This window comes from Acanthaster planci, linkage group LG11 (genome assembly GCF_054643075.1).
Source record: "Acanthaster planci isolate LZ-2023a linkage group LG11, COTS_SCS, whole genome shotgun sequence".
Lineage (NCBI taxonomy): Eukaryota > Metazoa > Echinodermata > Asteroidea > Valvatida > Acanthasteridae > Acanthaster > Acanthaster planci.
Window position 1 is genome coordinate 15,321,051 of NC_141787.1, and position 26,669 is coordinate 15,347,719.

Sequence of the window (26,669 nt, forward strand, 5' to 3'; positions counted from 1 at the left end):
GCGAAAGAAAAATGGAGCCGATTAAAAACCTCTTAAAGCCTATTGTAATCTTTGAGGGTTAGGATCCAAACTTGTAAGTTTGTAACGTGAAGCGGCCTTTCGTGTTAATGCAAAGCAGATAGAATTAACATATAAAAGTGAAATGTTTATTCATCCAGATCGGGCAGTGTGAATTAATTTTGCTTAAATTAAAGAATATCTTCCGAGGTGCTTCACAGGATACGATAAAGTGTTCGTGGCATTGTGTATGAAATTTAAAAGGTTCAACATTCAAAGGATATTGTAAAATGTCTTTTTACCTTTACCTACAAAGCCTGAAATCTTTAAGCGCATAGATAGCAGTAATTAAAAAATGAAACTTTAATATCGACCTTTTTTTGTAACTAACCTTAAACTTTATGTGCAAACGTGCAAAAACGGTATACGAGAACCGGACTCATACTAAACAAGATTTCCTTCATTCGTGCCGTTCCCTTAGTTGCTTTTTCCTGTCCCCGACGTTTTGTTACTTTACTGTGTAAATGTCATTATTATTTCACATCAATCCGTCAGAATGTACCACCACTGATGTTTACCTCTAAGAAGATCACTCGCAAAGCACCTGCCGTCGTATAGTCGCCCAACAACCCGTAAGTTGTCTTGGACTCCGTGCCGCCGGCTTAGGGAAATCAACTTTCCACAAAATGACGGTTACTTTATATACATAACAGCAATCGCTCAGTCCATGAATCATCGGTGAGAGAATTTAACTCCGTAATTATTAACACAGGAAATGTCGATCGGGAAGTGTCATCAGTCTACCCTTTGACTCTCTTTGAAAATCCATTAAGTGCTTAAGTTATGTTGATGCCTAAAAATTTGGAAGTGGTTGTAATCAATTTCCGGACAGAATTCCGAAAAAAGATAGTCTTGTTGATCTTCAACAATGTGCTTCAATTCTGGGCACCTCCATTATTCCTTTCTTCCTAACATAAAACTTGTCGGGCTTATTTTGGAAGTGAGAATTTGTCAAAAAAGTAAGATTAAGGAGAATGACATTGAATCGTCGTTGCACAAAATCAAAAATCGATCTATAAGACAAAAAAAACAAATCATTGTGTTAGTCAGCGGAATATGCTCCGTGTTTGTTTTCTTTTTACTCAGGTTTCGAGACACATAATCTGAACGTATGATATCTCACCTATATCATCTTGTTCTATATCGCACCTTCTCCGTAATAGTGACATTATAGGTATTATACACCGTAGAAGTGAGGCTGAACCCCGAGAAAATAGTTGTGCATTGTTGTGTCCACTAGATTGCGATATCCGTCTACGTTTGAAGCATCGAAGTTCCCAAGGGAGTTGTCAGTGCGATGTGTGTTAACTTGTCATGTAAACTTCGATGGATATTTGCCTTGGTTGCATTCATTCATTTGAGGTATCATCAAAAGTACAGTATACCTGGAAAAGCTTCTCAACGTACCTCTTTACACGAGTCACAAAATGTGTTCTTTATCCTTCTGTCAACTGAACGAGTATTGTAGTATATTCCGACACATACATCGAAGCAAAGGCTTGTCATGCTGACAAGATCAAATTTGTTCTGTTGAGTATCTGTAAACACAAGAATCCACTTGTTTTCAGTGCTTTTCGAGAGCTTGTGGGAAACGGCGTTTGCTTCGATGGGATTCGATGATATCCTAGCGTTTTACCACTCGACCAACGACTTTGTCGGGGTTGGAGAGCTTCTTCGGATCGATACAGCGGTGGTCACTGCAGTCAACAGCTTGAATACGCCTCGAGCAGAACTTTACTGTCCAATAATTCAATGTTCCCTAGTCTGATATGAGCCAAACTTTGTATGTTTTCATTTTAGACCCTAATCTATCATCTCTCAAAATTCGGACGGTAAAATTCGGCCTCCTGGTAGTTTGAAAATAGGGAGACACTGAAATGTCTCCCTAAAAGCCAATGTCTCCCTAATGCTGAAAAATGTACCACAGAATGTCTCCCAAATGACCTATTTGTAAATATTGGACAATATCTTGTCAACATAACAAGACAAGAAACACATCTGCTGCTTTTAGTTCATTTTTTTTTGCACATAAGTCTACGAATATCTTATGACAAACGGAACTTATTTTGCACTGACAAGAACAGCTCTTGTCTGTGTGGCCCAAACAAACGCATCAATTTTTTTTATTAATATTATGAGACTTCACTCCTTTCCTCCGAATAAAGTAAACACTCACTTTGTATATAAGGTCCAAAGGTGAACATCAGCTCACTTGCTGCATACTATTCTTTCCAAATCATTACTCTTATGCCTTTTTAACAGTCGCCAGATTGTGCGCGAGGTTGCGTCAACCTCGATGGATGTTCCTCTCGACTGTGTTCATTCGTTTGAGGCACTACTCTGTGCCTGAAGCAACACCTCATTTCTCTGAATAGCTTAATCACCTCTCTTCTGAAAGAGCCATTCATTAAGGTGTATATGACGACATTCCAGAAACTGTTGGACATGGGGAGCCACACGTACAAGAGTTGCACCCATTCGGATAGTGTGCCTCCCGTTAATGCCCCGTAGAGCCTCATGGCAAAGTGAGGCGCCCAACACAGTGCAAACCCTAGTGACACCACCAGGAACATTATCAGGGCTTTCCTGTTCATTGCAGCCCGTCTTTTGCCCGTCTCCCCAGTGCTGGACTTGGGTATATGATGATTCAAAGAGGCCTCTTGGTTTGAAACAATGGTATTGGCGGGCTGCAAGGCTAGATTGTCACGTAATTGCCGCTGGTGTCTAGCACTGATGGTCAGTAAATTCGTGTAAATGAGGACGATTGTGGCAAGAGGTAACACACAGAGAACCGTTGCGTTGAAGATCTCAATGGCGACGCCAGCCGGACCAGACAGGAAATTCATGTAACATATTGATGCTACTTGCTGGTAATTAGTTATGTCGCTATGCATCCAAACATTTCCTGCAGCGACTACTGCGCTGGTAACCCAAAGCAATACGCATCCGATCTGAACTCTTCGCTCAGTTATCAACAGTGGGTGCCGCAGCGGCCAGCGTATTGCAATGAGGCGATCCACGCTCACCCCGAGTAACGAAAACACGGACATGCTAAGGCACACGGCTAACAGGCCAGCCGTGACTTTGCACCAGGGGTCCCCGAAGATCCACCTGTCGGCTGCCGATGATACGGCTGATGAGATCAGCGTGAGGCCAACTCCGAGATCAGCCAGGCACAGCGAAGTCATGAGCACCCGCACGCTGTCCGAAAAGCCCTGGGCTCTGTGGATGATGATCGTGGAGATGGTGTTACCACATAGTGTACAGACTACGTCGCAGATAATGAAGATAGTACGAAAGTAGATGAGGATCACATTGGTGTCTTCTTCCGTTGAAGATGTTGAGGTCACAAGAGACGACTCACGATTTCCCTCCATTTTCAACTGAGACTTAACTCATTTAGGATAGATCACAGGCATGTGCAAGACTTCTGGATCTTTCCTCTTGGATCGTTTCCATTCCTGCTCCACCTCCTGAAAGAAAGTCTGCGCAAATTGGTGGATAACAAACCTCGCACGCATGCGCATATGTACCAATGTATGGTATTGATGTCTTCCTCGCTTCTTACTCGATAATTAATGGTTGTTGAAATGTCCTGCGAAGAAATGACGAAACCACAAGAAATCTTAACATGATTTAGTCACCGCTGATATTCCCAAAGAGAAATTGGGATGGTTTAAGGTGGCGAGTGGATAGGAAACGAACTGAGTCAACAGACGATATGGACCTTCACCCAATAAACGGATCGAGGAGAAAATAAGACAGAAATCATGGGCGTTCCCTCTAGGAGAACAAAATGAGGGGGGGGGGAGAAGGGATAAAAGGGAGGGGGGTAAAAAAATACCCAGTTTACTTGTAAATGACTGAGGAGAAACACCCCGGACGTGTACCATTTGGCACCCTGGATGTTCTCGTTATAACATCCATAACTTATTAATTTGGACCCAAACCGGCGAGTGAAAAATCACCGCAAGCAAAGCAGATACGTGATAATGGACTTCATCAATGATTTCCTCGTCACTGAACCATGGAGTCAGCGATACCCACTAAGAGACCACCCAACTATCACGAGACTGCCCCATATATACTTCTCACATGGACCATGACACGGTAATGGAGTCGAGTGATGTGACACGTCAGGGACGTTCTCTCTCTTTAATGGTTTAATTCAAAAGCTATTTGAGCATCGCAAAATCGTTCTTTTTGGAATGGCAAGTTATTTACGTGATTTGTTACCAGTACTCCCCTCCCCAGGTCTCTTTTTTCCTGCATGTTTCTTTCCCGTGCTGCTAAATATTCCTTCCCGCGTGTTAATAACTTAACATGTCGACAGATGTTGCAAATTACAGTGGTCGTTTATCGCGTATGAATTGTCCCGTAATTAGTCTAATGCCATTACTGTTAATCATCCCAGTAAATTTCTTCCCGACGAAGCGGTTTCACAGCAAACAGACTTCCAAGGCTATTCTCATAATCCTGAGATAGAAGCCTTTTTTCAGTCATGCAAAGAAATATTCCTTTGGATGTCATATTTGATGAGTGACAAACATTAATTTTTGGCAACGCAGTACCAGAAGAGCTATTAATACCCGATAGAAACATGCCCTTTAAAAACTTGTTTTCCCCATATTATTTAAGCCCGAGTTCTTGCGATTAGCTCAGGCTAAGGCACCAAAGTATAGTTGAATACTCCCTCAAAATATGTTACGCTTACCTGCATGTCGTTTTCTATTTCTTTAACCCATCGAATTCATAGATATGCGCTGAATCAACAGACCGATGAAAATTGCCTGCGTATTTGTTTGTCAAGACGATGAAGGGTCGGACTCCACTCAGTTCCGCTAATAAGCCTGCATACAGAGGCCGGCCATGACAATATCAGGTCGTAAAATGCCACTCGGTTGGAGGATCACATGCAAGGAAGCCGTCTACACGAAGTGCATCAGTTACCATCAAGTAAATTGCCGAGGTCTGTTGTGTGTTTTGGCTTCATAGTTGTGAATTTTATCAAGACAGAGCAGGCCTGCAGTACTGAATATAGGCCCAGCTACAGTCGATTTTATAAGCCTTCAATAACTCGGAGAAGATTGAGTCGATACGCGACGAATTGGTTTTCATTCATCGCTGTCAAGTCGCCTTCTCGGGTTCGATTTTGGTATGAGAGGCACTTGTAACTATATTCCGGCGTGCAACGTCTTTAAAATCTCGATGAACACACTTCTGTGCGCATGCGAACGCGAAGTGCGCCCCAAACGCCATTATATACACGGAAAGATGAAGAAGCAATCGTGCGCATGCGTCACTTTTACAGCGAGCTACAGTTCATTACTTATGAATGTTGTTGGGCAAGATTTGTAGATGACACAGCGCCGATATGGCAAAGGGCGTAATCAGCCCATGTCTAGTTTGATCATTATTCCAATCAGCCAATTTCATGGCTTATTTGCGTGAAAGCAGGATGTGTGCATAGAGTGCTCTGCTACTGTCTCTGGTAACTGCCTGGTGATTTAATTAAAACCCGAAATGGTTGCTGCTTGCGTGGTTGCGTCGTTTCATTGGAATTCGGAATCGTTTGCACACAAAGTAGGCATTGCATTGCTGAGTTGTGTTGTTTGCTTTTCTATCCAGTCCCAATTTAGACATCTGTCATGAATTATTTTTCTAATTTCATTTCATCAAATTGGTACTGAAATTAATTGAATCAGATAGTGGATGCTGGATGCACAGGGGTAGCTTGAATTCAGTGGGATTTCCGATATCAATGTGTAGTGGCAGACATGGTCAGAATGCCGATGTTGTTTACAATTGGTCGCTCTGAGTCAAAAGATTTGTGACTTCAGCTTGCTTTCTTTTTAAATCTAGGGTTGACGTTTTCCAACTCCAGCCTATGGCCAATTCGAAGTGTTTGCGTGTGAAGGACCTCAAGTTCTTTCTTTCTGCAACTTCGTCAGCTTGGCGTACACTGCCAATATGCCTATTGATTAATGACGGATGGCATGTCATCAACGAAGTTTTGCATGAGTTCACATAGCCATGAACTTCCATTGTGCTCGGGGTAGCGATTTGTTAGATTTAACCTTCGAAAAGGGCAACAATGTAGATATTAAATTTTGAGCATTGAACGAAAATACAGTTATTCGCGGATTCTTTGGGCCAGGGGCATATGCGGATATATAATTGAATTCTTTCAAAAGAGTACAAAACCTGACAAGTTGGTGTATGGATCTGTCTCAATGGAATTAGCGTAAGCCTGCACAGCAAGCATGTAACACTTGTATGGCACTGTGTGAAATAATTCCGTTTGTGTTTTCTCTAGCGTCCTAGGAAAATCATCTCAACTGGAAAAATCTGAAGACCCTGTAAAGGGTCAGGATTTATCAAAACAAATTCGGTGACCAGACTTTAAGGCCAAGCTGGAGTGACACCCAGGTCGTGTGACGTCATTTAGAGCCAGTGGATGCTGTACGAACGGATGGAATACGCGCGCGTTGGTTCATGCGCGGATACTCTCGCTAATGCCTTTTACCATCCCACTGGACGATCGCTGAAGTTGCGCGTTAACTTCCGGTTCCATGGTTCCACGTGAACGGCGATCATTGATTGCCTGGAACTCTATGAGCAGTGCATGTGCAATGGACGTGGTTTAAACTGAAGTGACGTCACACTTACGAATCGAATATGGGACACAGACGCACTACATTGTTCTGTGCTCCACTCGCACTCGTGTGATAACTAAACCTCAGGATATCTATACGGTAGTGCCAGAGCGGTTGTGGTGTCTCTTCTGATCAGTGCCCGTTTTTCTCGTGGTTTTGTCACCAGTCGGGTACGGAATAAATTTCGTAAACTGAATCAAGACAGAGACAAATTAACTCGGATAAAGAGGACTTATTATCCATAATGGCAGTAACCGTTTAAATTATATCCACGCGCGTATGCATATCATACTAAAGGTATTCACACACATCCGGCCTTCTTATACGCTGTTATGGCCAAGTCTAATTTCTCCATTATTATAGTAGTTATCGCACGAGAGCGAGCGAAACACAGAAAATGTAGTGCGTCTGTGTCCCGTATCCGCCCCGAGCTGAAGTGCACCTCCATTCGGCAAAAGAGAGACAGGTGGTTGAAGATACGGTGTTGAAGGCAGCGTCTGTGATACCCGGAGGGTAACCCCTCTGATGACAGAAACTGAGCATTTCCTTCCCACGTGTAGAGAACACTGCATCGTTAGGCCTACTACAAATCCTTCGAAGTCGAAGAAACTGAGATGCCGGAATAAATCAGTTACGCGTACTCAGCGTGCTCTGCGTCAAACGCGCATATATTTGCGCGCCTCATGGCGCGCCAAAGTGGTGAATAAAAAAAACCACGCCCTCTTTTGTTCCGCTCGAAGCGGATAGCTCTATGATTTTCGCTGGAATGTGTGGCGTATAATAATAGACCCTTCATTAGGCCTCGCCCCATCATATTGCGAGTCCATGCACACAGTGTAACACCAGAGAGGAGCTGGGACACGTGTGTTTCACCCCCATTCAACGTGTGGAAATTAACATTATTAGCAACATTATTTTGCAATAGTATTGCGTTATTTTGCAATAGTATTGCGTTGCTTCGAAAAAATATTGCGTTACTTCGCAAAACGATTGCGTTATTTCCCAAAACGTTTGCCTTATTGCACAAAACTATTCCGTTATTTCGAAAAAACTATTGCGTTATTTCGCAATAAAAAACATGTACTTTAAAAACCTGGCACGATTGGAATTCCGTAGAAAAGGCCTTATCTTACCATGAAAATATTTTGGGCAAGAATTTTTATTTCCAAAAAGTGAAAATAAGACATGAAATAAAGCAGCTGTTTTCCTGGCACGAATTCCCATGGCCCTTATTTCGCATGCAAATGACCCTAAAACGGGACATGCGCAGTTAATAATTTCCCTCTTAAAGGGTGCACCCTCGTATTTAGGCCAGAAATATGTCCACCGAGCTATATAAAAGTTATACACTTACAATATTCTATATTAGAGGGTCCTGAGAGCCATGGAACTGAGGAATTCAAGATATATGAGACTGAACCTCTGGGCCGGACTCAGGGCTTCCAATTCTGAGCAATTTGGATGCAATCGGGTTTGAAAGTGGCACTATTTGAGCCATTTTGCCGAGGGAAGGTTTTTCAAAATGGCTACTTTATGGACAAGGACATTTTCTGCATTCTAGGGGTGGTCTGCATCTGGTGAAAATTTCTCAAAAATTCATTGGTCAGCCCCCGAAAATTGAAAGGAAAATGAAAGAGGACATGTGGAACATCAATTTTCTTTGCAGCTTGAACACCTGTGAGAGTTGTATTTTTAAACTATCTGTGAAGTATGGGGATTTATCACCGCTGTCTATGGGAATTTATTTTTAGTGGTGCACCCTGAAACATACATGGGGACAGGAGCAAGACTGTTCAGTTGCCCATCACGTGAGTATGCAGTGGGCGGTGACAACTATACCCATTCGAACTGTCATTGGATGGATCTTTGCATATAAACGCCCAGTGCTCTGTGACGTCTGCGCTATCTCCTACGTCGTGTTCTAACAAGAGTTTTGCTTGGTGCGTTTGGTGCAGAGGAGCGGGTTAGCGTAGCGGTTCTTTCCTCACTTTGCACCAATGAGGCCTGGGTTCGGGTCCCGGCTTGGCCCAGGCTTTAAGTGCATTTAGTTTCCAGTCCATACTCCAGCTGGTTTCCTCCTGCCTCTAAAACTGGACCTTCTTCCTAACTCCGTAATGTGATGCTGATTAATAAAGTGTATGAATAAACGTACAGTTATTGGCGCAAATAGCCTGAGTAGCTGAAAGCGCCACTAAAACAAAACAAAACAAAACAACAACGTTTGGTGCATTGCAAGCAAGACCCCCAAAGGTGACGTTGTTATGGCACGAGCCAAAAAAATAAATAAATAGAATAGAATTGCATTCGAGTATGACCTGAAAGAGTGCTTCTAGTGGCGACATGGTTCCAGTTGATCGAAATACGAACCCCTTTTTGTCCATTGTAATCATGCAGACCAGATTTATTAAATAAAGATTTCGTTGTCTGTTAAAAGATTTTTGATGGATGGATTGTCAAATAAAACCATTAACCCGAAACGTTTTTTGACACTGCAGCCTCTGTTCGATCGTTGGGTTTATTCAAATCAGCAGAATTAAAATTTTAAAAAAGAAGCTTTTTAGCAACAATGTAAATTTTTGACATTTTACTGGAAAAAAACATGTTATAGGCGTAGCACAAGAAGATAATTCTTCCCGTTTGAACGTCAAGCTGGCACACTTAACAACAATTGGAAGCAAAGGGGTTAGACTGTTTAATTTGAGCTGATGTCACGACAAATATGCTTGGCGAAAACTTGGGTGTCGTCAAGTTTGCATGCATGTAGCGGCCGCTGTGTGCTCGGATTGTAGAAGTGGGGAAGTGACCGTCCTGCAGTGACATCCAACCTTATTTCCTCTTACGCATCCAACGCCAAATGTTGACGATGGATCCGTCAGTGTTGAGGGTACTTTACTCAATGTGCGTTTTCCTCCTGGATTTGGCTTTGTTTGTCACCGTAAAGTCAGGTAATCTTTTTTTGCCTCTTGTAAGCTTCCATTTTCAAAGTCAGTACATGTATACAGGCTTCATTTTCTTTTGTGGAAAACGGTAGAAAGCCTATAAAAGAGACGAATAACCAAGTTGCCAAAACAAGCATTGTCAACATTTTAAAAGTCATTATGTCATTATGAACATTTTCGTCTGTTGAAAAGGGAAAAAAATAAATCTTTTACCCACAGACGGTGATGATGCATGTATTGGACATAAAAAGTCCTGAATGATTACATCGACTGGACACGGTTTTTTCTTGCTTCTATACACAGTGGGAGAGGAAATTTATTCCATACTATGCAAATTGACAGAGGGTCATATTTGGGTCTGTTCGTTTCGATTGTGATAACAACGCCCGAGCGTAATTTTGCCTGACTAAAAAATCCATAATCAATCAGTCTTGGACCTCGATGACCGCACTAACCTTCATGAGGTCTTTCAGGTTAAAAAGAAGCAGTGATAGATTAATAATTTCTCAAAATCCAAATCTTACTTTTTGATCATGGTACATTATGCATTTTTCCTGTTGCAAATTAAGTCGTGTGAGTTTTTGGAGCTCACGAGATTGTATGTAATTATGAAAGTAAGGGCCTATTTTTACGTACCTCGTAGCGTGCTGTCGATTAAGACAGGCCGAGTTTCAGGTCGCAAAGTTCAGTCAAGTTTTTTTTAAGGATGTTGTTAAGAGGAAGATATAGAAATTGCGGGAACGCTGAACCTTGTAAATTTGATGCAAAACAGTTCTTAAATTTTGATTTGAATTCCGTCTCCCTGATTTTTTTGCATCACAGTTACATACAGTCTATACTGAACACGTCATCACAAAAACGTTGGTTAATTTCCGTCCTTGTACATAAGTTGTATTCAAACGAATATTTGAAAGTGAGAAAACACGGGTTTTGTGGACTTTTTTTCAATTACTATTTAAATATTTATATGTGAACTTTTTGATCTTTGAATCTCTATTAAAATGTTGATAACCTGGTACTTGTCTCAAAGTTTGCAATCATACATTTGCTTTTAAAGCTTTCCATAAAAAGGATTGGTTGGAAGGAGCAGACAAAGAAACGAGTCGAAACGGCAGAGGCGAAACTAACATAATGTCAATGACAACAACCCCTAAATTGCTTCACACACAAGTTGAATAAATCCTTGATGTGAAAAATCGTCAACGCTTTGAAGAAAGGCTTCAGATGTGCTTTAGTGTGTAGGTGAATTTCCGGATTGGAGAGAGTCATTTAAATATATTGGTTTGGGTGCGAAAAGCTTGACGGCTTCGTTGTGAAATAAAGATGCTTTGAAATCGGTCTTAACTGTCGACACGTCCATGGCAGATGAATTCAAGGTTAGGGCAATAAGCGTCTAATCTACAATGCCATTTTGCGGCATCAAAGCACCGCCACTTGGTGGTGCACCTTCCGCACCTGGATCGAGTCGATACACCTAAGCTAAGCCTGTGCATGTAACTATACGTGCCCTGCGGTATTGAGTCATCTAAGTGAAAACCAAAATAGGCCTATTGCAGAAAAACTGAGTATCATTCGACATCTTTTGTATCACTAACGATGCTGCTTAATTTGACCGCATTTTAGACCCCTATTCCATGGAATTTCTTGGGAAATATTAATCCTTTGGGTCCCGGCATCTCCCTTTTTTTTAAATTTGTCGGAGAGAGAATGATCCCATGGCAAATCCCTCTGCTAAATAGTGAGAGGTTTATACATCTCAACATGCACCAGATCTTCGGCCCAGTGGACATCGTACACACGCAGAAGTCTCGCAAAACCTCGACAACTTGATTAGTCGTCACAGATCAGTTAGAAAGGTCCACAAAATAAAAGGACGCAGGGAATTCAGCTGGGTTTTACGTGCTGGTCCAGTGGCTTCAAGAGTGAATCCAATTGTGGTTCGGCGCCGAGACAAAATGTCACGGTAATGGTTTTGACAACCAGCTTTGATTTCGCTCGCCTGTACGTCCAGAACTTGTTTCAATTTGCCTAGAGTGTAAAATGGCAGGGATAGATTGGTGGCCTTGGTGTACGATGAATACTTTGGTTGGTAATATTTTGGTCCCAAAAGTGTGGGAAGTTGAAGGCCAGTGTCAATGCGATCCTTCCAGATATCTCTTCTTAACTCCCGCTGAACGTTTTATTCTCACAACGATGATACGACAGGCAGCGGCAGCGAGTCATGTTGTACTCTGATTGGACAGATTTCTCTGCATCAGTGACAATGGGTCAACACAACGCCTGCGCAAAGAAAAGATTTTTGACAGAGACACTGCGACACTGTTTTTTTTCCTCGGTCCCCTCCAAATACCTTGGACCATGACCACCCAACCAGAGGTAACAGCGGTAACCAAATCCCCACCCCTGAGGGGAAATTACTCGGCAATCTTCGGTGTGCACAAGCAGTGGACGGGGCACCCCAGACGTTCAGACGGATCAAACAAATGAAACATCACTTGCTAAGAAAAAAAATCTCCCCAATTTTTTCGAGGTGCAAACGACGACCTCAGCAGCCGAGTAACAGGCCTATATATAGCCTCGGTTTTGTTCACTGAGGAGACTGTTTCTCGACATGTTGAACAAAAGCTTGAGATTAAGTCAAGCCAAGTGGTTTCAGAGTGAGGCCTAGGAAGTACTGTTACACATCAATCTGTTTAAATTAGAATAAAGTGAGTATTAGTCTTTCTAGCCGTCAGCGTGACTTTGGAGAGAACTTAATGAAACAGACAAGGTACCGGATAACGATTCTTTCGATAAAGTTCAGTGGTGCAATAAAAAGATGCTGGTCATTGTGTGCTTAAAATCAAGTGCCAATCTCGTCTCTAGCATCCCACAAATCACATTTTTTGAAACAATAGTAATGACAAAATATTTCAAAAAGGGATTTCCTGGATTGCATGATTTCAAGATAGCGATCGGCGTCCGAAATTTTGGACTACGTGGTCCCTATGGGACTTTAATTCTAACACGATTGGAAATGCATACCTATTTGTACTATTGCAAATAACCAGTCGATCACTATTTACAAACAAGCTGACTATATTTCACAGGTAAACCAGTATATTTATGCAAACCGTTCCCACTTTCAAGTCCGACAAAACCTTCCGATTTCAATATAGCCTACATTTCATTAAAACGCACTTCCAGTAAAGACCAATTTCGATGCTTTGAGGCATGCATGCGGCACATCCCCAAGGTTAATACATTGAAGAGAATTTTTCAGGAAATTCTAATACCCCCTTAATGCTAAAGATGCTCACGAAGTGAGCAAATTCTAAGCCCTGGACTCGACTTGGAGGGGGGGGAGATATTTGTTTAAGCCCAAATTGTGCATTCTAAAGTTGAGGCGTCTGTTTGGATAATTTGATTTCATTTTGTTTACAAAAATATTATTCAGACGAGATCATTCCCATGAATACTTCGTACATTGTGTCAGAGAGTGACGGTTCAGTGATGTTTACCGTCCAGCGCAATGGATCTTCCATACAATTCCTTCAAGGTATGTTTATGTAAATTACAGGAGATACCATAACTGCGGTGGCGCTGCACTCATTGCACGCGTGCATTTGACAAATCACGACACCCTATTGGTCGAAGAGGCATGTAACGCGCGCGTACCACCTGTCCACGAGCGTTGTGCCACCGCAGTAATGGCTTCTAATTCTGGTCGCCAGATTACACTTTTAATGTTTGTCAATTATATACATGGCCCAATTCCGTAATAAAAGAACGATAAGAAATCAATTAAGATTTGGGACTCCAACCTATAGTGGCAAAGACATTATGTCAAGCATCAGTAGGATTGTTCGGGGAAAGGGTTTTGATTTTTCATATGAAGCAAGGTATGAGATGGAGAGAACCTAGCCCCAGTAGTGTGGCACGGACTCTCACTCCCGATGCAAGAGAGAACTCCCTTCTCGCTTTGTGTTGGTTATTGTTTCGATGGAATCTAAGGAATTCTTTTCAGACATCTAGGCCTAGGGGATATGTGTTTGGTAAAATTAGTCTAGATTAAGTATAGCGATTGGACATGGTGGGGGGTGTTACCCCTCGGTCTCATTTTTTGCTGGATTTCGACCTCGCTTTATATAGACAACAGATTCGGATGCAGCCTTAGTGATAGTGTCCGACGAAAAGCGCACGGTATGTGCCAACTTCAAATTGGTCTGGAATTTTCTACCAAAAGCTTAATTGCTCAACTTGAACAAATTGTTCATATAATTCAATATGATTTTTTTTACTTGAACAATAACGTTTTGCTCAGGCTTGGCCATAATCCGCATTTATCCACGTCCTGTCCTGCCTCGTTCTCATCTTACCACCCTTCATTCTCTCTCTATCCAGTTTATCAACATTATCTTGTGAAATCTTTTGATTTTTATGTTCATGGGAAATCCATTGTGAGGCTGTTATTTAGAATGGCAGTATATGTACAAAAACGAATGCAATTTTGGATTCAACTTAGGCTAATGTTTGGTCATGGCCGACCATAAATTTGGCAAAAGCACTTCCCATCTCCCGTCGCCTTCAACATAAATGCATGTAATTGGATAAACAATCCGGTCATCTGTTTCATTTGTTCACATTTCATTTTGAAGGACGCACCGAAAATGATACAGCTATCGCTGTTGAGGACTACCTGGCAAAGAATTTTAACTTCAGTTTTCCTGAAAGTGGAGACGTTGTGATGTTTAATGTGACCATTGTAGATGACCAAGTTCCCGAACCGACCGAGTGCTTCATGGTGAATTTTGACACGCCCCCGGGTGGGAGTGTCACTTCAAACATAACTGTCTGTATCAAAGACGATGATGGTAAGCATATGGGGGATTCATGTACCTGAAACGTGAATACATCAATAGGAATCTTTCGGGACGTGAGTCCGTTGCTTGCACTTTTAAATTCAGTTTTTCAAAAGTGGGGATATTCTTCAATTTTCCCTGTCACCTGCCGAAATTGGACTGCGTATCTAAACTGGTAAATTAGTTAAGAATTTATGGATGAGAGTTTGTCATAATGGAATGTATGGATGAAGTTATTGGCCTACTAAGCTTGAATTTATCTTTGCAACTCTTGATGATTTTAGGAAAACCCTTACTTAACTGTACAAACGGCGCCCTTAGGAACTGAACAGTTGTGATGTTTTCTCATTAAAACGGTTTTCTCAGTACAGTTGAGTATCGAAATGGTTAATGTTAATGGCAGGTTGCTAATATAAGTTACTGGCATGAATCAATTTGAAGGAATCTGGAAGCAATGCACTTTTGAATGTCTTTTGAGTTTTGTTTTGTTTTGGGTTTTTTACAAAACACAGAGCCCAGCATTGTTGAGCATTTGCACACAAACACAGTATGGTGTCCAATACAGTCTGGGGAACTGAGAGTTACATCTACGGACATTACTATCAGAAAGCAATACCTAAAGCGTCAATTTACTAGCAAGGAAAATAACAAAGCATTTACTTAAAAACTGCTTTTTCAAACCAGTCTCATAGGGTATGTGCACATGATATCAAATGCATGAAGATGGAATTCTCTCCAGGATTTTGTTAGTGTCCTAATCTTGACTTCTGAGCAGGGTGGTGTCCGTAGACCTGTTGGATAGCCGTGCAACTGGGGGACAAGGTGCGAACATAGCTCAAGCGTGTGTGGTGCACTGAAATAGCTTTCAGCCCTCGCTGGAAACATGCTCCAATTATTTTCTGCAGAATGTGCACAAGTTGGCAATGTATATGTGTTACCAATTGGCACATGGAAAATACTGACACTGACATGCATTCGAATGTCGGTCATATCTCTCTGCTGAGGGGGTAGTCATGCATAAATTTTGAGTCCGAAAACAGTCAAAATAATCTGGACTTTAGAAATGAGTAGTCTCCCGAAGCCTCTTGAACAACAGCAGCTTTAACACCGTGGGCCACCGATCTCTGAATGATATTGAAGCAAATTTGAACAACACAACTGTAAGATTTTCAAAAACCAAACGGGAGATTTTAGTTCAATATTGTTTCAGTCCACCTTGAGCAGGAGCACCCCCCCCCTTCGGTTGAAAAGCGTGAAGAGTTGAAAAGGTTGGGAGTGTTAATTGTGTAGGTGGCCTGAGCAATGTGCAACGCGTGCATTTAAAGTCGTTTTGTACACCAGCAACGTGCAGTTCCGACCACCAAAGGAGCCTGCTTTGCCAAGAAAATTGCGCCCTCTCTTGGTACAGCTCGGGGCTCATTCTGGCTAAGTTAACGCAGAATGAGTAGCTAATTTGTCCATGATTCCTGACTCCTTTTCTGCAGATCCGTGCACGTGCCCGAGTTGCGACCAGGATCTCTGCAAGAATGGAGGCACCTGCATGAATAATGGAATGGGAATGGCCAACTGTATGTGCTCACAGTACTGGAGAGGCGCCACCTGTGAAGAACCTTGTAAATCTTAACCTATTGTTGAGAAAGAGAGCTAGAGGGAGGGGGGGCGGGGAATGAGATACTGAAATGAGTAAGGCCAACTGTGCTAGTTTCATATGCAGCAAGGTATGAGACGGAGAGAACCCCCCTGCTTTGTGTTGGTCATTGTCTCGCAGGAATCTGGGGAATTCCTTTCAGACATCTTGGGGGGATGTGTTAAGTAACAATAGTCTGGAATGTGTATAGGGATTGGACATGTTGGGGGGGTACCCCTCGGTCTCATTTCTTGCTGGGTATAGCTAGTTTATAGCTGAATGGGATGTTTGAAAATCAATTGATTCTTTGTCCATCTTTCTCTGTGCTCAACAGTCACGCAGATGTCTGCATTAAAAAAATCTTATATTTCATTATATATGCTCATTTATTTTTCTCAAGGAAGCTAACCGGTACATTTATTTCAAACGCAAGAGTAATTTGACACATTTTTCTGGATGATTTTTTTCCAGTCATGATCTTACTCAATATTCAGCATACTCTGTAGACCACGGTGATCGCATAAATTCCTACGGGCAGCTTCAACCACGTGCAAGTGCACGTGTGAATGCTGCATGCTTGACTAGTTGATCTTGAATAGGAAGATTATTATCACAACACTATGCACTCATCACCATTACAACACATGGCAGTCCACCACAATCGTGACATCACAGGAAAAAGGTCTATTGCAGGCAGGATTGTTTGGAAATTTATGACACCTTGGAAGTCAAGCCCCACTTGCTTTCTTTAATTTCTGTCCCATCCCAACCTACTCCTTAGTTGTGGGCGAAGATGAAGGATCATTTATGATGACTGTAGTTTGCTTTTACTGATTTCTGTTGCGACTTAATTTCCAGACCCCGTGTTTAGACTGAGCCCCAGCCGTCTCAGTGTTGATGAAAATGTTGGATCGGTTATGATGAATGTCACTCGATTTGGGCCATTCCTAAACACAAGTGTCAGTAAGTTTTTTTATTTTATTTTATTTTGTTGCAATTGTTCCTTGATCAGGAGAGTCGAGGACAGATCCAGAACAAAATCTTTTGGGGGGCCAAACAAGTTTTTTTTTTGAAGGGGCAGCAGGTTGGGAATTTCTTTCAAGCAAATTGTTATGACCTTTCTTAGGGACGGATGAGGCTATATTTAGGGGCTTGTTACATTCATTTTGAGCGTAAGGAAATGATATGGACCAAAAAATTGCTTTTTTTCCTCATTATTTTTTTAGAAACATTGTTTCCTTTTTTTCTGGGGGGACATATTATGGCCCCTGTTGGCTCCCCTGTATCTGCCCTTCAGGAGAGCTTGAAATTTGCAAGACTTATTCCGCACAGTGCATTGGAGGCTTTGCCCGGCAGCCATCTTGCAGGGCAGTTCTTTTGTTCCACAGGCAAACCTGTTTTGTGCATACCCCATGGAACAAAGGACTGGAACTGTAAATTTGGGAGTCTTTGTTCCATCATCGCAGTCAGACAAATTTGTTTAGTCACCCCAATTTATTTCATTCCTACTCACAAAGGTCTGCAAACAGTAGCTAGATCAGCGGGAACTGGAGACTTCGAGCCACTTACCAATCTTCGCGTGACCTTCCAGGGGGATGACCCCGAAGTCACTGTCAGCTTTGAAGTTGTCATCAAAGAGGATGAGATTGCTGAAAGAACCGAGCACTTTTTGGTGCAGATGGCAGATCCGTCAAGTGGACTTGTTGAATCTGCAGCCGTAATCAGCATTATTGACAACGACGGTGAGAAAAACAAAGACAACGCAAAATGCGCATAAGGTGAAGGCCGTGGCTGTAACTCAGTAAGTTCCAGCTGTGTTCAGTTTTCTCAACAGTGGCATTGTTAGAGTGTCCAAAATGGGTGAAAATATGATTCCTACTTTTTTCTTAATCCAGACCCCTGTACCTGTCCCACCTGTAACCCAGAACCGTGTAAGAATGGTGGAACCTGTTCGGACGGGGGAGAGGGACGGGTCTCATGTGCGTGTACTGGCGATTGGACTGGCGCTACCTGTGAAGGACCGGGTAACGATTGATAAGGATAAAACTCACTTCAAGCTATATTATGAGCAAAGAGTTGCTTGCCCTGCATGTGGCCTTGAAGCTGGGAATGCTTCAACAAGAGAACATCTTCAGATTTGGTGTTCTCCAGAGATTTGGCGATTTCCCACCTCGTTACGCAGAGTCATGAAATGGCAAATACCATATTCTTTCATATTCTTAATTGAGAAATGTTCATTATTTGTGCTTGATGTGCTGCCGAGAAAGAACACAACTTCTGGGATCATAGAACTTTTACCAAGCAGTAAAAGGCAACCCAACAAGGCTCTTATGTTATTTTGCTCTTCCATACAGGACCATGTATCCTGCAAATTGACAGTTGCACTCAAGAATGTATAGGCATCGCTGGAACTTCTTTTAAATGTGGTTGTTATAGAGGGTTCACACTTCAGAATGACAACATCACTTGTACAGGTAAATCAACCTGCGGTCATCACTCACGCACACAACTGTATCTTTGAAGTTTTTAATAATCTGTTCGCAAGTCTAAATTTGTAAGCGCAAAATGGCGTTAATCCATACATTCATACCTTTCAAATAGTACATTATCTATAATTCAGTTTCCATTTTCTGAATGTTGATTTTTCTCTTCGTCCAACTGCCCTAATTTTATACCATAGTTTATATTCTCATGCATTCATTGTATAACTTGATATTTTCTCTTTTGGTTACCTGTGTTTGTATTTCTTTATTTTGTATTTCTTAATTGGTTTCTCTTTTGTTTTGGATTCATTTGTGCATTTTGGCATGCCTAATTACACAAGATTCTGCTTTTCTAGGATTTGCCACTTCTTCAGTTAATCTTCTGACAGGTCATTCTTTTACATTTCATGTTATAAGCCCAACCATGAAGACGAAAGAAATGCCACTACAAAAAAAAATAATTTTTACAAAACAAAGATAGGTTTTGAGGACTTGAAAGTGGTTTACCCATAATAATTTTTTTTTTTTATTCTTTTCATCATAGCTCCGTGTTCTCAATTCCAAATCACCTAAGGTACAAATTGATTCCATGATTTTGCTGCACAGAACTGTGGACAATAAAAAAGCCAATTTATTTTAACAAAACCTTGAAGGCTTTCATATCTGGAGAAGTCAAATGCAAGGATTGAAAGGATTGAAATGAGGTGTTATCAAACTGACATGTGATCTACTTTTTGTCATCGTTGACTAGCTGATACGCCTTGTGGTAGCAGTTGCTCCAATGGTTCGTGCATCAGAAGGCAATCGGCCGACGTGTGTGTGTGTGATCGTGGTTACCGACTCAGTGCCGACGACCAAACTCAGTGTGATGGTGAGACACAAATTCATTTTGATTTTTTTGGGTTGATTTGTTCAGTTGTCAATGCATTGTTGATAGTGCTCTCTGAATGCCTCAATACGGGGATTCCGAAGAGTGCGCCTCTAAGAGTTTGCTACGTGCTGGCCAATCACAACGTGCGAAATTTGGCGCCCCTTTTCAAAAGCGCACTGGGTCGACAGATTTCACGCATTGTGATTGGCCAACGCGTTGTAAACTCTTGGAGGTGCGCTATTGTGAAATGACCGTATTCTCTTGTTTGGTCATATTAATTGATCACTGCTGTTCTGCAGAGTGGTAAGCCCTAACTGAGAGTAGACAGACTTGAGAGAGCGGAGTTTATTTTGTCAGCATGTGATCTGACAGGAATCAAGCAAGAGGCTGCATGGCGTTCATTTGCTTAAGGCGGTTAGAATTTTGATAAAGCACATACGCGTACATGTATAGAGTGCCATGACCAAATTACCAGTGAATTATGTCAGTGAATAAGTATGGGCTGTTAATTTTTTGTGTCTGTGGTTTTTCTGTCTGCAGACATCGATGAATGCTTTGAGCTTACTGATTACTGCGATGACAACAGTCGCTGTAGGAACACTGCAGGAAGCTACGAATGTGATTGCGACGAGGCCTACGTGCTCAATGCAGACCAACGCTCATGCACCGGTGAGAAGCCTTAGAACCCGTGTGGACCCCTTTTTTTGCCTTTTATCCCCGCCTTGCCCTCTACCCTACACCACATATAGTACCCTTCCATATATGTTGTACCCTACTTTACCAGATGTACTGTACTTAATTCCTTGCTCTTACTAACCCAAAGCCCTGCCCAACCTAACCCAACCCACAGCTCTGCCCAACCTAACCCAACCCACAGCCCTGCCCAGCTGGCAACCCAACCAAACCCAACCGAGCCCTGCCAGGTTGAAACCAAACCTAGCCCATCATGCGACCCCCGCCTGTCTTTCCCTTCCTAACCCAACCCATCGTTAGAGTCTGCTCAAAATCCAACTTGGCTATGCCAAGCCCAACCAACCCCAGGCTTGCACTGCTAGAGTCTACCCAACTCAAGGTTTTCCAGCCAACACCAGTTCTGCACTGCCCTCCCATTTCCTGTTAAACTCTTCATAGTCCCACTCACTCCCACTTTCATTCCATTCTTAAGTTGACAGAGGAAGCCAGTGTGAAACAGTGGGTGGTTTCCGTTGCAGTTGTACTGTTATATGTGACGTGTTCACCGGACAATGTACATCTGCATGCTCCTGCCGTTTGGGATTTGGAGGCCCCGCTTGTATGACAGGTAAGGCTTAGGCTGTATGCCATCGCTGTCTGCTACTGTCGTGCTGATCCAGCTTAAATATATTGAGGTCTTGAGGTCTGGCATAGCAGTAGCACGGCATTTGGCACCACTTTGGCCTGGCAAGTTGCATTCAGCACAGCAAGCGCTTTGATAGGGTATGCTGTGTTATTGATGTTCCAAATGGCAGCAGTGTGACACTGTTCTATATAGGTTTGGTATTTGACGCAACTGCGACACTATTGTTGTGCTATAACCTCTCTCATCTGAAGTACATTAGACACAGTAGTAGGCACGGCATTATAGCCCAAGCCTAAGTAAACATTCCCGCCTGGAACGTTGTAAACATGAAGAGCGCTGTGTAAATTCGCAGTTTACATGATGGAAATTGGCTTGGGCTTTCAGCTGCAGGAAAATCCCTTTCAATAATAAGAATCATTCCAGGGTACAAAACATATCTTCTTATACCTACCTTTTAAAATCGCTTTCACTGGACTTCAACATTAGCCATTTACTCAGTACAGAAGCCTTTAACTTGAAAACAACTTCGAAATAAAAAAACAAATCACCTCACATCTGACATTCCAGTGAAGATTTCAATGTTCGAGTGAGAATTTCTCTAACCAGGGGTGGTCAGCACTGAATTATTCATTGTTATGTACTGTCTCGAGCAGAAATAAACTGTGGAGCTGGAACCCCAACAAGTGTCTGCCAGAACGGTGGAACTTGCACCGTGATACCACCGGCATCTCAAGGCAACCGCTACTGTCGTTGTCTGCCTGGATTTACAGGGAAGGTCTGCGGTGAGCACACTCTCCTTGTCCCTTCCCCCATGTCTGCTACTCAGTGACCACCGTTCATGACACACAGCGTCACATTCTAAGCTTAGTTTGAGACTTAGTTTTTCCTCCTGAAGCCAGAGCAGAGATGTCCGCATCATCGATCACCATCAGATGTTTTAAAGAGTGAATCATTATTTCCTCATGAAAGAGTTGCTTTTCAATGGTGAACCCGAAATTCTACTTACCTGCATATTCTCTGCCAATAGTAACAAGTTTCTTGTCCATTTTAGTTTTATATACATTGTGACACAATGAAAACGGCAATTTTGCATGTTACAGAAATAACATGTCCAGGGGACGTTCAGGAGTATGAAGACGCCAACAGTCCCGGAAGAGCGAGGGTTGTATGGGCACCAGAGCTATTTGGCAATCATTCAAACACAGGTGTGGTGACACAAAGCAATTACATCTGCAGAAACCAGAATGGGATTCGAGTGATGTCCAGTAGCTGGTACCCCGTTGGCGAAACCAGCATAAGCTGCGAGCCTAACCGGACAACCACACGAGCAAGAGGAACCTGCGAGTTCTCAGTCACCGTCCTCCCTGGTAACCACTGTGCTATTCATGTTATGACAATTTTGGCTCATTTTAAGAAAGACCCCGAGACCAAGAAGGGCTTCTCTTTTTCTGTCCTTGTCAGAAATAACCTACTACTTCGGGAATCTCAGTGCCGTCAGTGAAGACGAAGGTCACCTGCTAGTAACCATCATCCGATCTGGAGCTGCTGAGCCCATCAATACCACAGTTGGTGAGGATTTGTTTTAAGTCGAGGAAAACACGTTGATTCTGCACACCGATGAGAATGGATCCAAGGCCACTGTAGAGATGGCAAACAGAAAACCTTTTTTTCCTTCCCACTGTTTCAGAAAGTAATAAGACTGAGTAAGATGTGCAAAAGTTGGCACATGTGAGACCTTTTTTCGGACACAAACCAACTCATTTACATGAGAAAGCCCCCCTACTCCCCATGTCAATGAAAAACGCTCATGAACTTGCAGCACCAGTGCATGCTAACCTAGCATTTTGACCTTGTGCATTTCCGTAATGGACAACACATTCGTTATTTGTCGTTTCTTTCAACTTGCAGTTTTTAGTACTCAGGAGTTAACAGCAAACAGCAGCGACTTCGATATCCTGGCAGGCATAAGGGTTGCATTTATTGGTGATGAGTCTGTCACGTCCTTCAATGTATCCATCAGCGATGATGAACTGATTGAAGAGACCGAATGTTTTCTGCTGACTTTAACCAACCCTTCGTTTGGTAGAGTCACTTCAAATGCCACAGTGTGCATCGAGGACAACGATGGTAACTCGCCGTTGGATACAAGTTGTTTCTTTCGTACCCGTAGAAAAATATAAACCAGAAATGTACAGTTTCATGTTTAGTAAGCAAAGTTACTGCTGGTCTAAACGCTCTTAACTGGTCACCCTGGTCGCTAAAAATGGAAGGGGTCCGTGCAATGTCTTTTTCTTAGATTTTGTGCATCTCGACCTTTGTTCAGTATGAAACTACATGTATTGAACATCCTTTTGGGGCTATGTGTAATGAAAAGTGCCAACATTTTGTATCTTAACATTTAAAAGTGCCCGAACTTCTCTGAGCAACAGAGGGCGCTGTTTGAAATATCAGCCCAATGATTGTGACAAACTGGTTAATGATTTGACCACTTCCTGTTGGCTGTAGCCACTACAGCTGGCCAGAGGCAAACCTGCAAGCTTTTTTCAAAGTAAAAAGCCCAACTTTTTCCTCCTATTTCCTGTATCCCTCAACATTGTAATGGTCTCTGAATTTTAAATATCTCAGTGGTAGCAGGCCACCAACAGATGTTTTTCAAATGCAAATGTATTTGAGATGGCTTGCATCTTGTTAATCGCAGGGACAATGCCATCCACTGATGGACTGACGACTACGGCTACCACTGCAGGTAGATTTCCATTTTGTCAATGCGAAAGCTGGTCTCTCTGTTCCAGTGATGATAGTAGAAATGTTTATACCCAGTTTTAAACATCATTCTTTGAACGCCACAGTGTGTATCACTCAAATCAATGATGGTAGCTCACCACTGCGCATAAACTGTGATTTCTCATCGGGAGGGTAACCCGTCAAGTAAAAGCTCACGTTAAGAAATAAAGCAAACATGCTGCTGGTCTGAACATTCTAACTTGGCCACACACTGGTTGCTCAGAATGTAGAGAGTGCATGCGATGGCTTTTTCTTGGGCACACACACTTTATGCATCTTGAAGCTTCCTCTTTGTATGAAAACTATTTGACATGCTGTTGGGGTGCGTGGGTTAACCATGGAATACACTGATCAGTTTGTCAGTTTTTCTGTATAAATTGTAAACCCAACATTTGCTCATCAAAACCATTTCTGAGAAAGGGTTGCTCGTTAGCTTAATCACCCTAAAGAGGAATTTAGAATAGCTAAATAGCCAAAGTTTAAGCAGTTTTTTGACAAATCAGTGCAGTATGGAAGTTTTCTCCCTGGGATGATATCTCAGTTTTGGTCATGAATATGGAAATCGACATCTGCCTAAAAATAAAAAAGGCATCAAATTACCTTTAAAAACAGCACGTAGAAGCTTGAAACAGGAGGTTTGCGCTTTGGGGGGTTTTAGTAAAATAACTGCATTGCCTGAACCCTTGAAATCCGACAAAACCTTCCGATTTCAATATAGCCTACATTTCATTAAAACACACTTCCAGTAAAAACCAATTTCGATGCTTTGAGGCATGCATGCGGCACATCCCCAAGGTTAATACATTGAAGAGAATTTTTCAGGAAATTCTAATACCCCCTTAATGCTAAAGATGCTCACGAAGTGAGCAAAAGCCCTGGACTCGACTTGGAGGGAGGGGAGATATTTGTTTAAGCCCAAATTGTGCATTCTAAAGTTGAGGCGTCTGTTTGGATAATTTGATTTCATTTTGTTTACAAAAATATTATTCAGACGAGATCATTCCCATGAGTACTTCGTACATTGTGTCAGAGAGTGACGGTTCAGTGATGTTTACCGTCCAGCGCAATGGATCTTCCATACAATTCCTTCAAGGTATGTTTATGTAAATTACAGGAGATACCATAACTGCGGTGGCGCTGCACTCATTGCACGCGTGCATTTGACAAATCACGACACCCTATTGGTCGAAGAGGCATGTAACGCGCGCGTACCACCTGTCCACGAGCGTTGTGCCACCGCAGTAATGGCTTCTAATTCTGGTCGCCAGATTACACTTTTAATGTTTGTCAATAATATACATGGCCCCGTTCCGTAATAAAAGAACGATAAGAAATCGATTAAGATTTGGGACTTCAACCTATAGGGGCAAAGACATTATGTAAGGCATCAGTAGGATTGTTCGGGGAAAGGGTTTTGATTTTTCATATGAAGCAAGGTATGAGATGGAGAGAACCTAGCGCCACAAGTGTGGCACGGACTCTCACTCCCGATCCAAGAGAGAACTCCCTTGTCGCTTTGTGTTGGTCATTGTTTCGATGGAATCCCAGGAATTCTTTTCAGACATCCAGGGGATATGTGTTTGGTAAAATTAGTCTCGATTAAGTATAGCGATTGGACATGGTGGGGGGGGTGTTACCCCTAGGTCTCATTTCTTGCTGGATATGTGATTTGTAAGGTAATTATGGGTAAAGTACAGGGACTTAATCGTAGAGGTTGTCCAAAAAGGTCAAAAGGACTTCCCATCTCCCGTCGCCTTCAACATAAAGGCATGTAATTGGATAAACAATCCGGTCACCTGTTTCATTTGTTCACATTTCATTTTGAAGGACGCACCGAAAATGATACAGCTATCGCTGTTGAGGACTACCTGGCAAAGGATTTTAACTTCAGTTTTCCTGAAAGTGGAGACGTTGTGATGTTTAATGTGACCATTGTAGATGACCAAGTTCCCGAACCGACCGAGTGCTTCATGGTGAATTTTGACACGCCCCCGGGTGGGAGTGTCACTTCAAACATAACTGTCTGTATCAAAGACGACGATGGTAAGCATATGGGGGATTCATGTACCTGAAACGTGAATACATCAATAGGAATCTTTCGGGACGTGAGTCCGTTGCTTGCACTTTTAAATTCAGTTTTTCAAAAGTGGGGATATTCTTCAATTTTCCCTGTCACCTGCCGAAATTGGACTGCGTATCTAAACTGGTAAAATAGTTAAGAATTTACGGATGAGAGTTTGTCATAATGGAATGTATGGATGAAGTTATTGGCCTACTAAGCTTGAATTTATCTTTGCAACTCTTGATAATTTTAGGAAAACCCTTGCTTAACTGTACAAACGGCGCCCTTAGGAACTGAACAGTTGTGATCTTTTCTCATTAAAACGGTTTTCTCAGTACAGTTGAGTATCGAAATGGTTAATGTTAATGGCAGGTTGCTAATATAAGTTACTGGTATGCATCAATTTGAAGGAATCTGGAAGCAATGCACTTTTGAATGTCTTTTGAGTTTTGTTTTGGTTTTTTTTTACAAAACGCAGAGCCCAGCATTGTTGAGCATTTGCACACAAACACAGTATGGAGTCCGATACAGTCTGGGGAACTGAGAGTTACATCTACGGACATTACTATCAGAAAACAATACCTAAAGCGTCAATTTACTAGCAAGGAAAATAACAAAGCATTTACTTAAAAACTGCTTTTTCAAACCAGTCTCATAGGGTATGTGCACATGATATCAAATGCATGAAGATGGAATTCTCTCCAGGATTTTGTTAGTGTCCTAATCTTGACGTCTGAGCAGAGTGGTGTCCGTAGGCCTGTTGGATAGCCGTGCAACTGGGGGACAAGGCGCGAACATAGCTCAAGCGTGTGTGGTGTACTGAAATAGCTTTCAGCCCTAGCTGGAAACATGCTCCAATGATTTTTCTGCAGAATGTGCACAAGTTGGCAATGTATATGTATCACCAATTGGCACATGGAAAATACTGACACTGACATGCATTCGAATGTCGGTCATATCTCTCTGCTGAGATTGTAGTCATGCGTAACTTTTGAGTCCGAAAACAGTCAAAATAATCTGGAATTTAGAAA

At 42.2% G+C, this 26,669-nt stretch overlaps 2 protein-coding genes across 4 annotated transcripts in view; one reads left to right on the forward strand and one right to left on the reverse strand.

Moving 5' to 3' along the window:
• Positions 1-26,669, forward strand: part of LOC110976360 (uncharacterized) — a 49,429-nt gene that overhangs the window by 5,594 nt on the left and 17,166 nt on the right. For 2 of the 3 annotated variants that reach the window (XM_087143117.1, XM_087143118.1), the window contains exons 2-18: positions 13,089-13,190; positions 14,290-14,505; positions 15,978-16,106; positions 16,979-17,083; positions 17,638-17,862; positions 18,016-18,144; positions 18,475-18,594; positions 19,355-19,474; positions 20,015-20,143; positions 20,640-20,774; positions 21,446-21,574; positions 21,893-22,159; positions 22,254-22,361; positions 22,701-22,919; positions 23,491-23,538; positions 24,568-24,669; positions 25,404-25,619. In XM_087143117.1, coding sequence (XP_086999243.1) covers positions 13,089-13,190; positions 14,290-14,505; positions 15,978-16,106; positions 16,979-17,083; positions 17,638-17,862; positions 18,016-18,144; positions 18,475-18,594; positions 19,355-19,474; positions 20,015-20,143; positions 20,640-20,774; positions 21,446-21,574; positions 21,893-22,159; positions 22,254-22,361; positions 22,701-22,919; positions 23,491-23,538; positions 24,568-24,669; positions 25,404-25,619 — 2,499 coding nt within the window. Of the gene's footprint in view, positions 1-4,813; positions 5,027-13,088; positions 13,191-14,289; positions 14,506-15,977; positions 16,107-16,978; positions 17,084-17,637; positions 17,863-18,015; positions 18,145-18,474; positions 18,595-19,354; positions 19,475-20,014; positions 20,144-20,639; positions 20,775-21,445; positions 21,575-21,892; positions 22,160-22,253; positions 22,362-22,700; positions 22,920-23,490; positions 23,539-24,567; positions 24,670-25,403; positions 25,620-26,669 lie in introns of all 3 variants that reach the window. The other variant, XM_087143119.1, reaches the window with a different exon arrangement.
• LOC110976361 (beta-3 adrenergic receptor-like) lies at positions 123-3,506 on the reverse strand. The gene has a single exon (XM_087143131.1). The coding sequence runs from the start codon at positions 3,432-3,434 to the stop codon at positions 2,313-2,315; it is 1,122 nt and encodes a 373-aa protein (XP_086999257.1). The 5' UTR covers positions 3,435-3,506; the 3' UTR covers positions 123-2,312.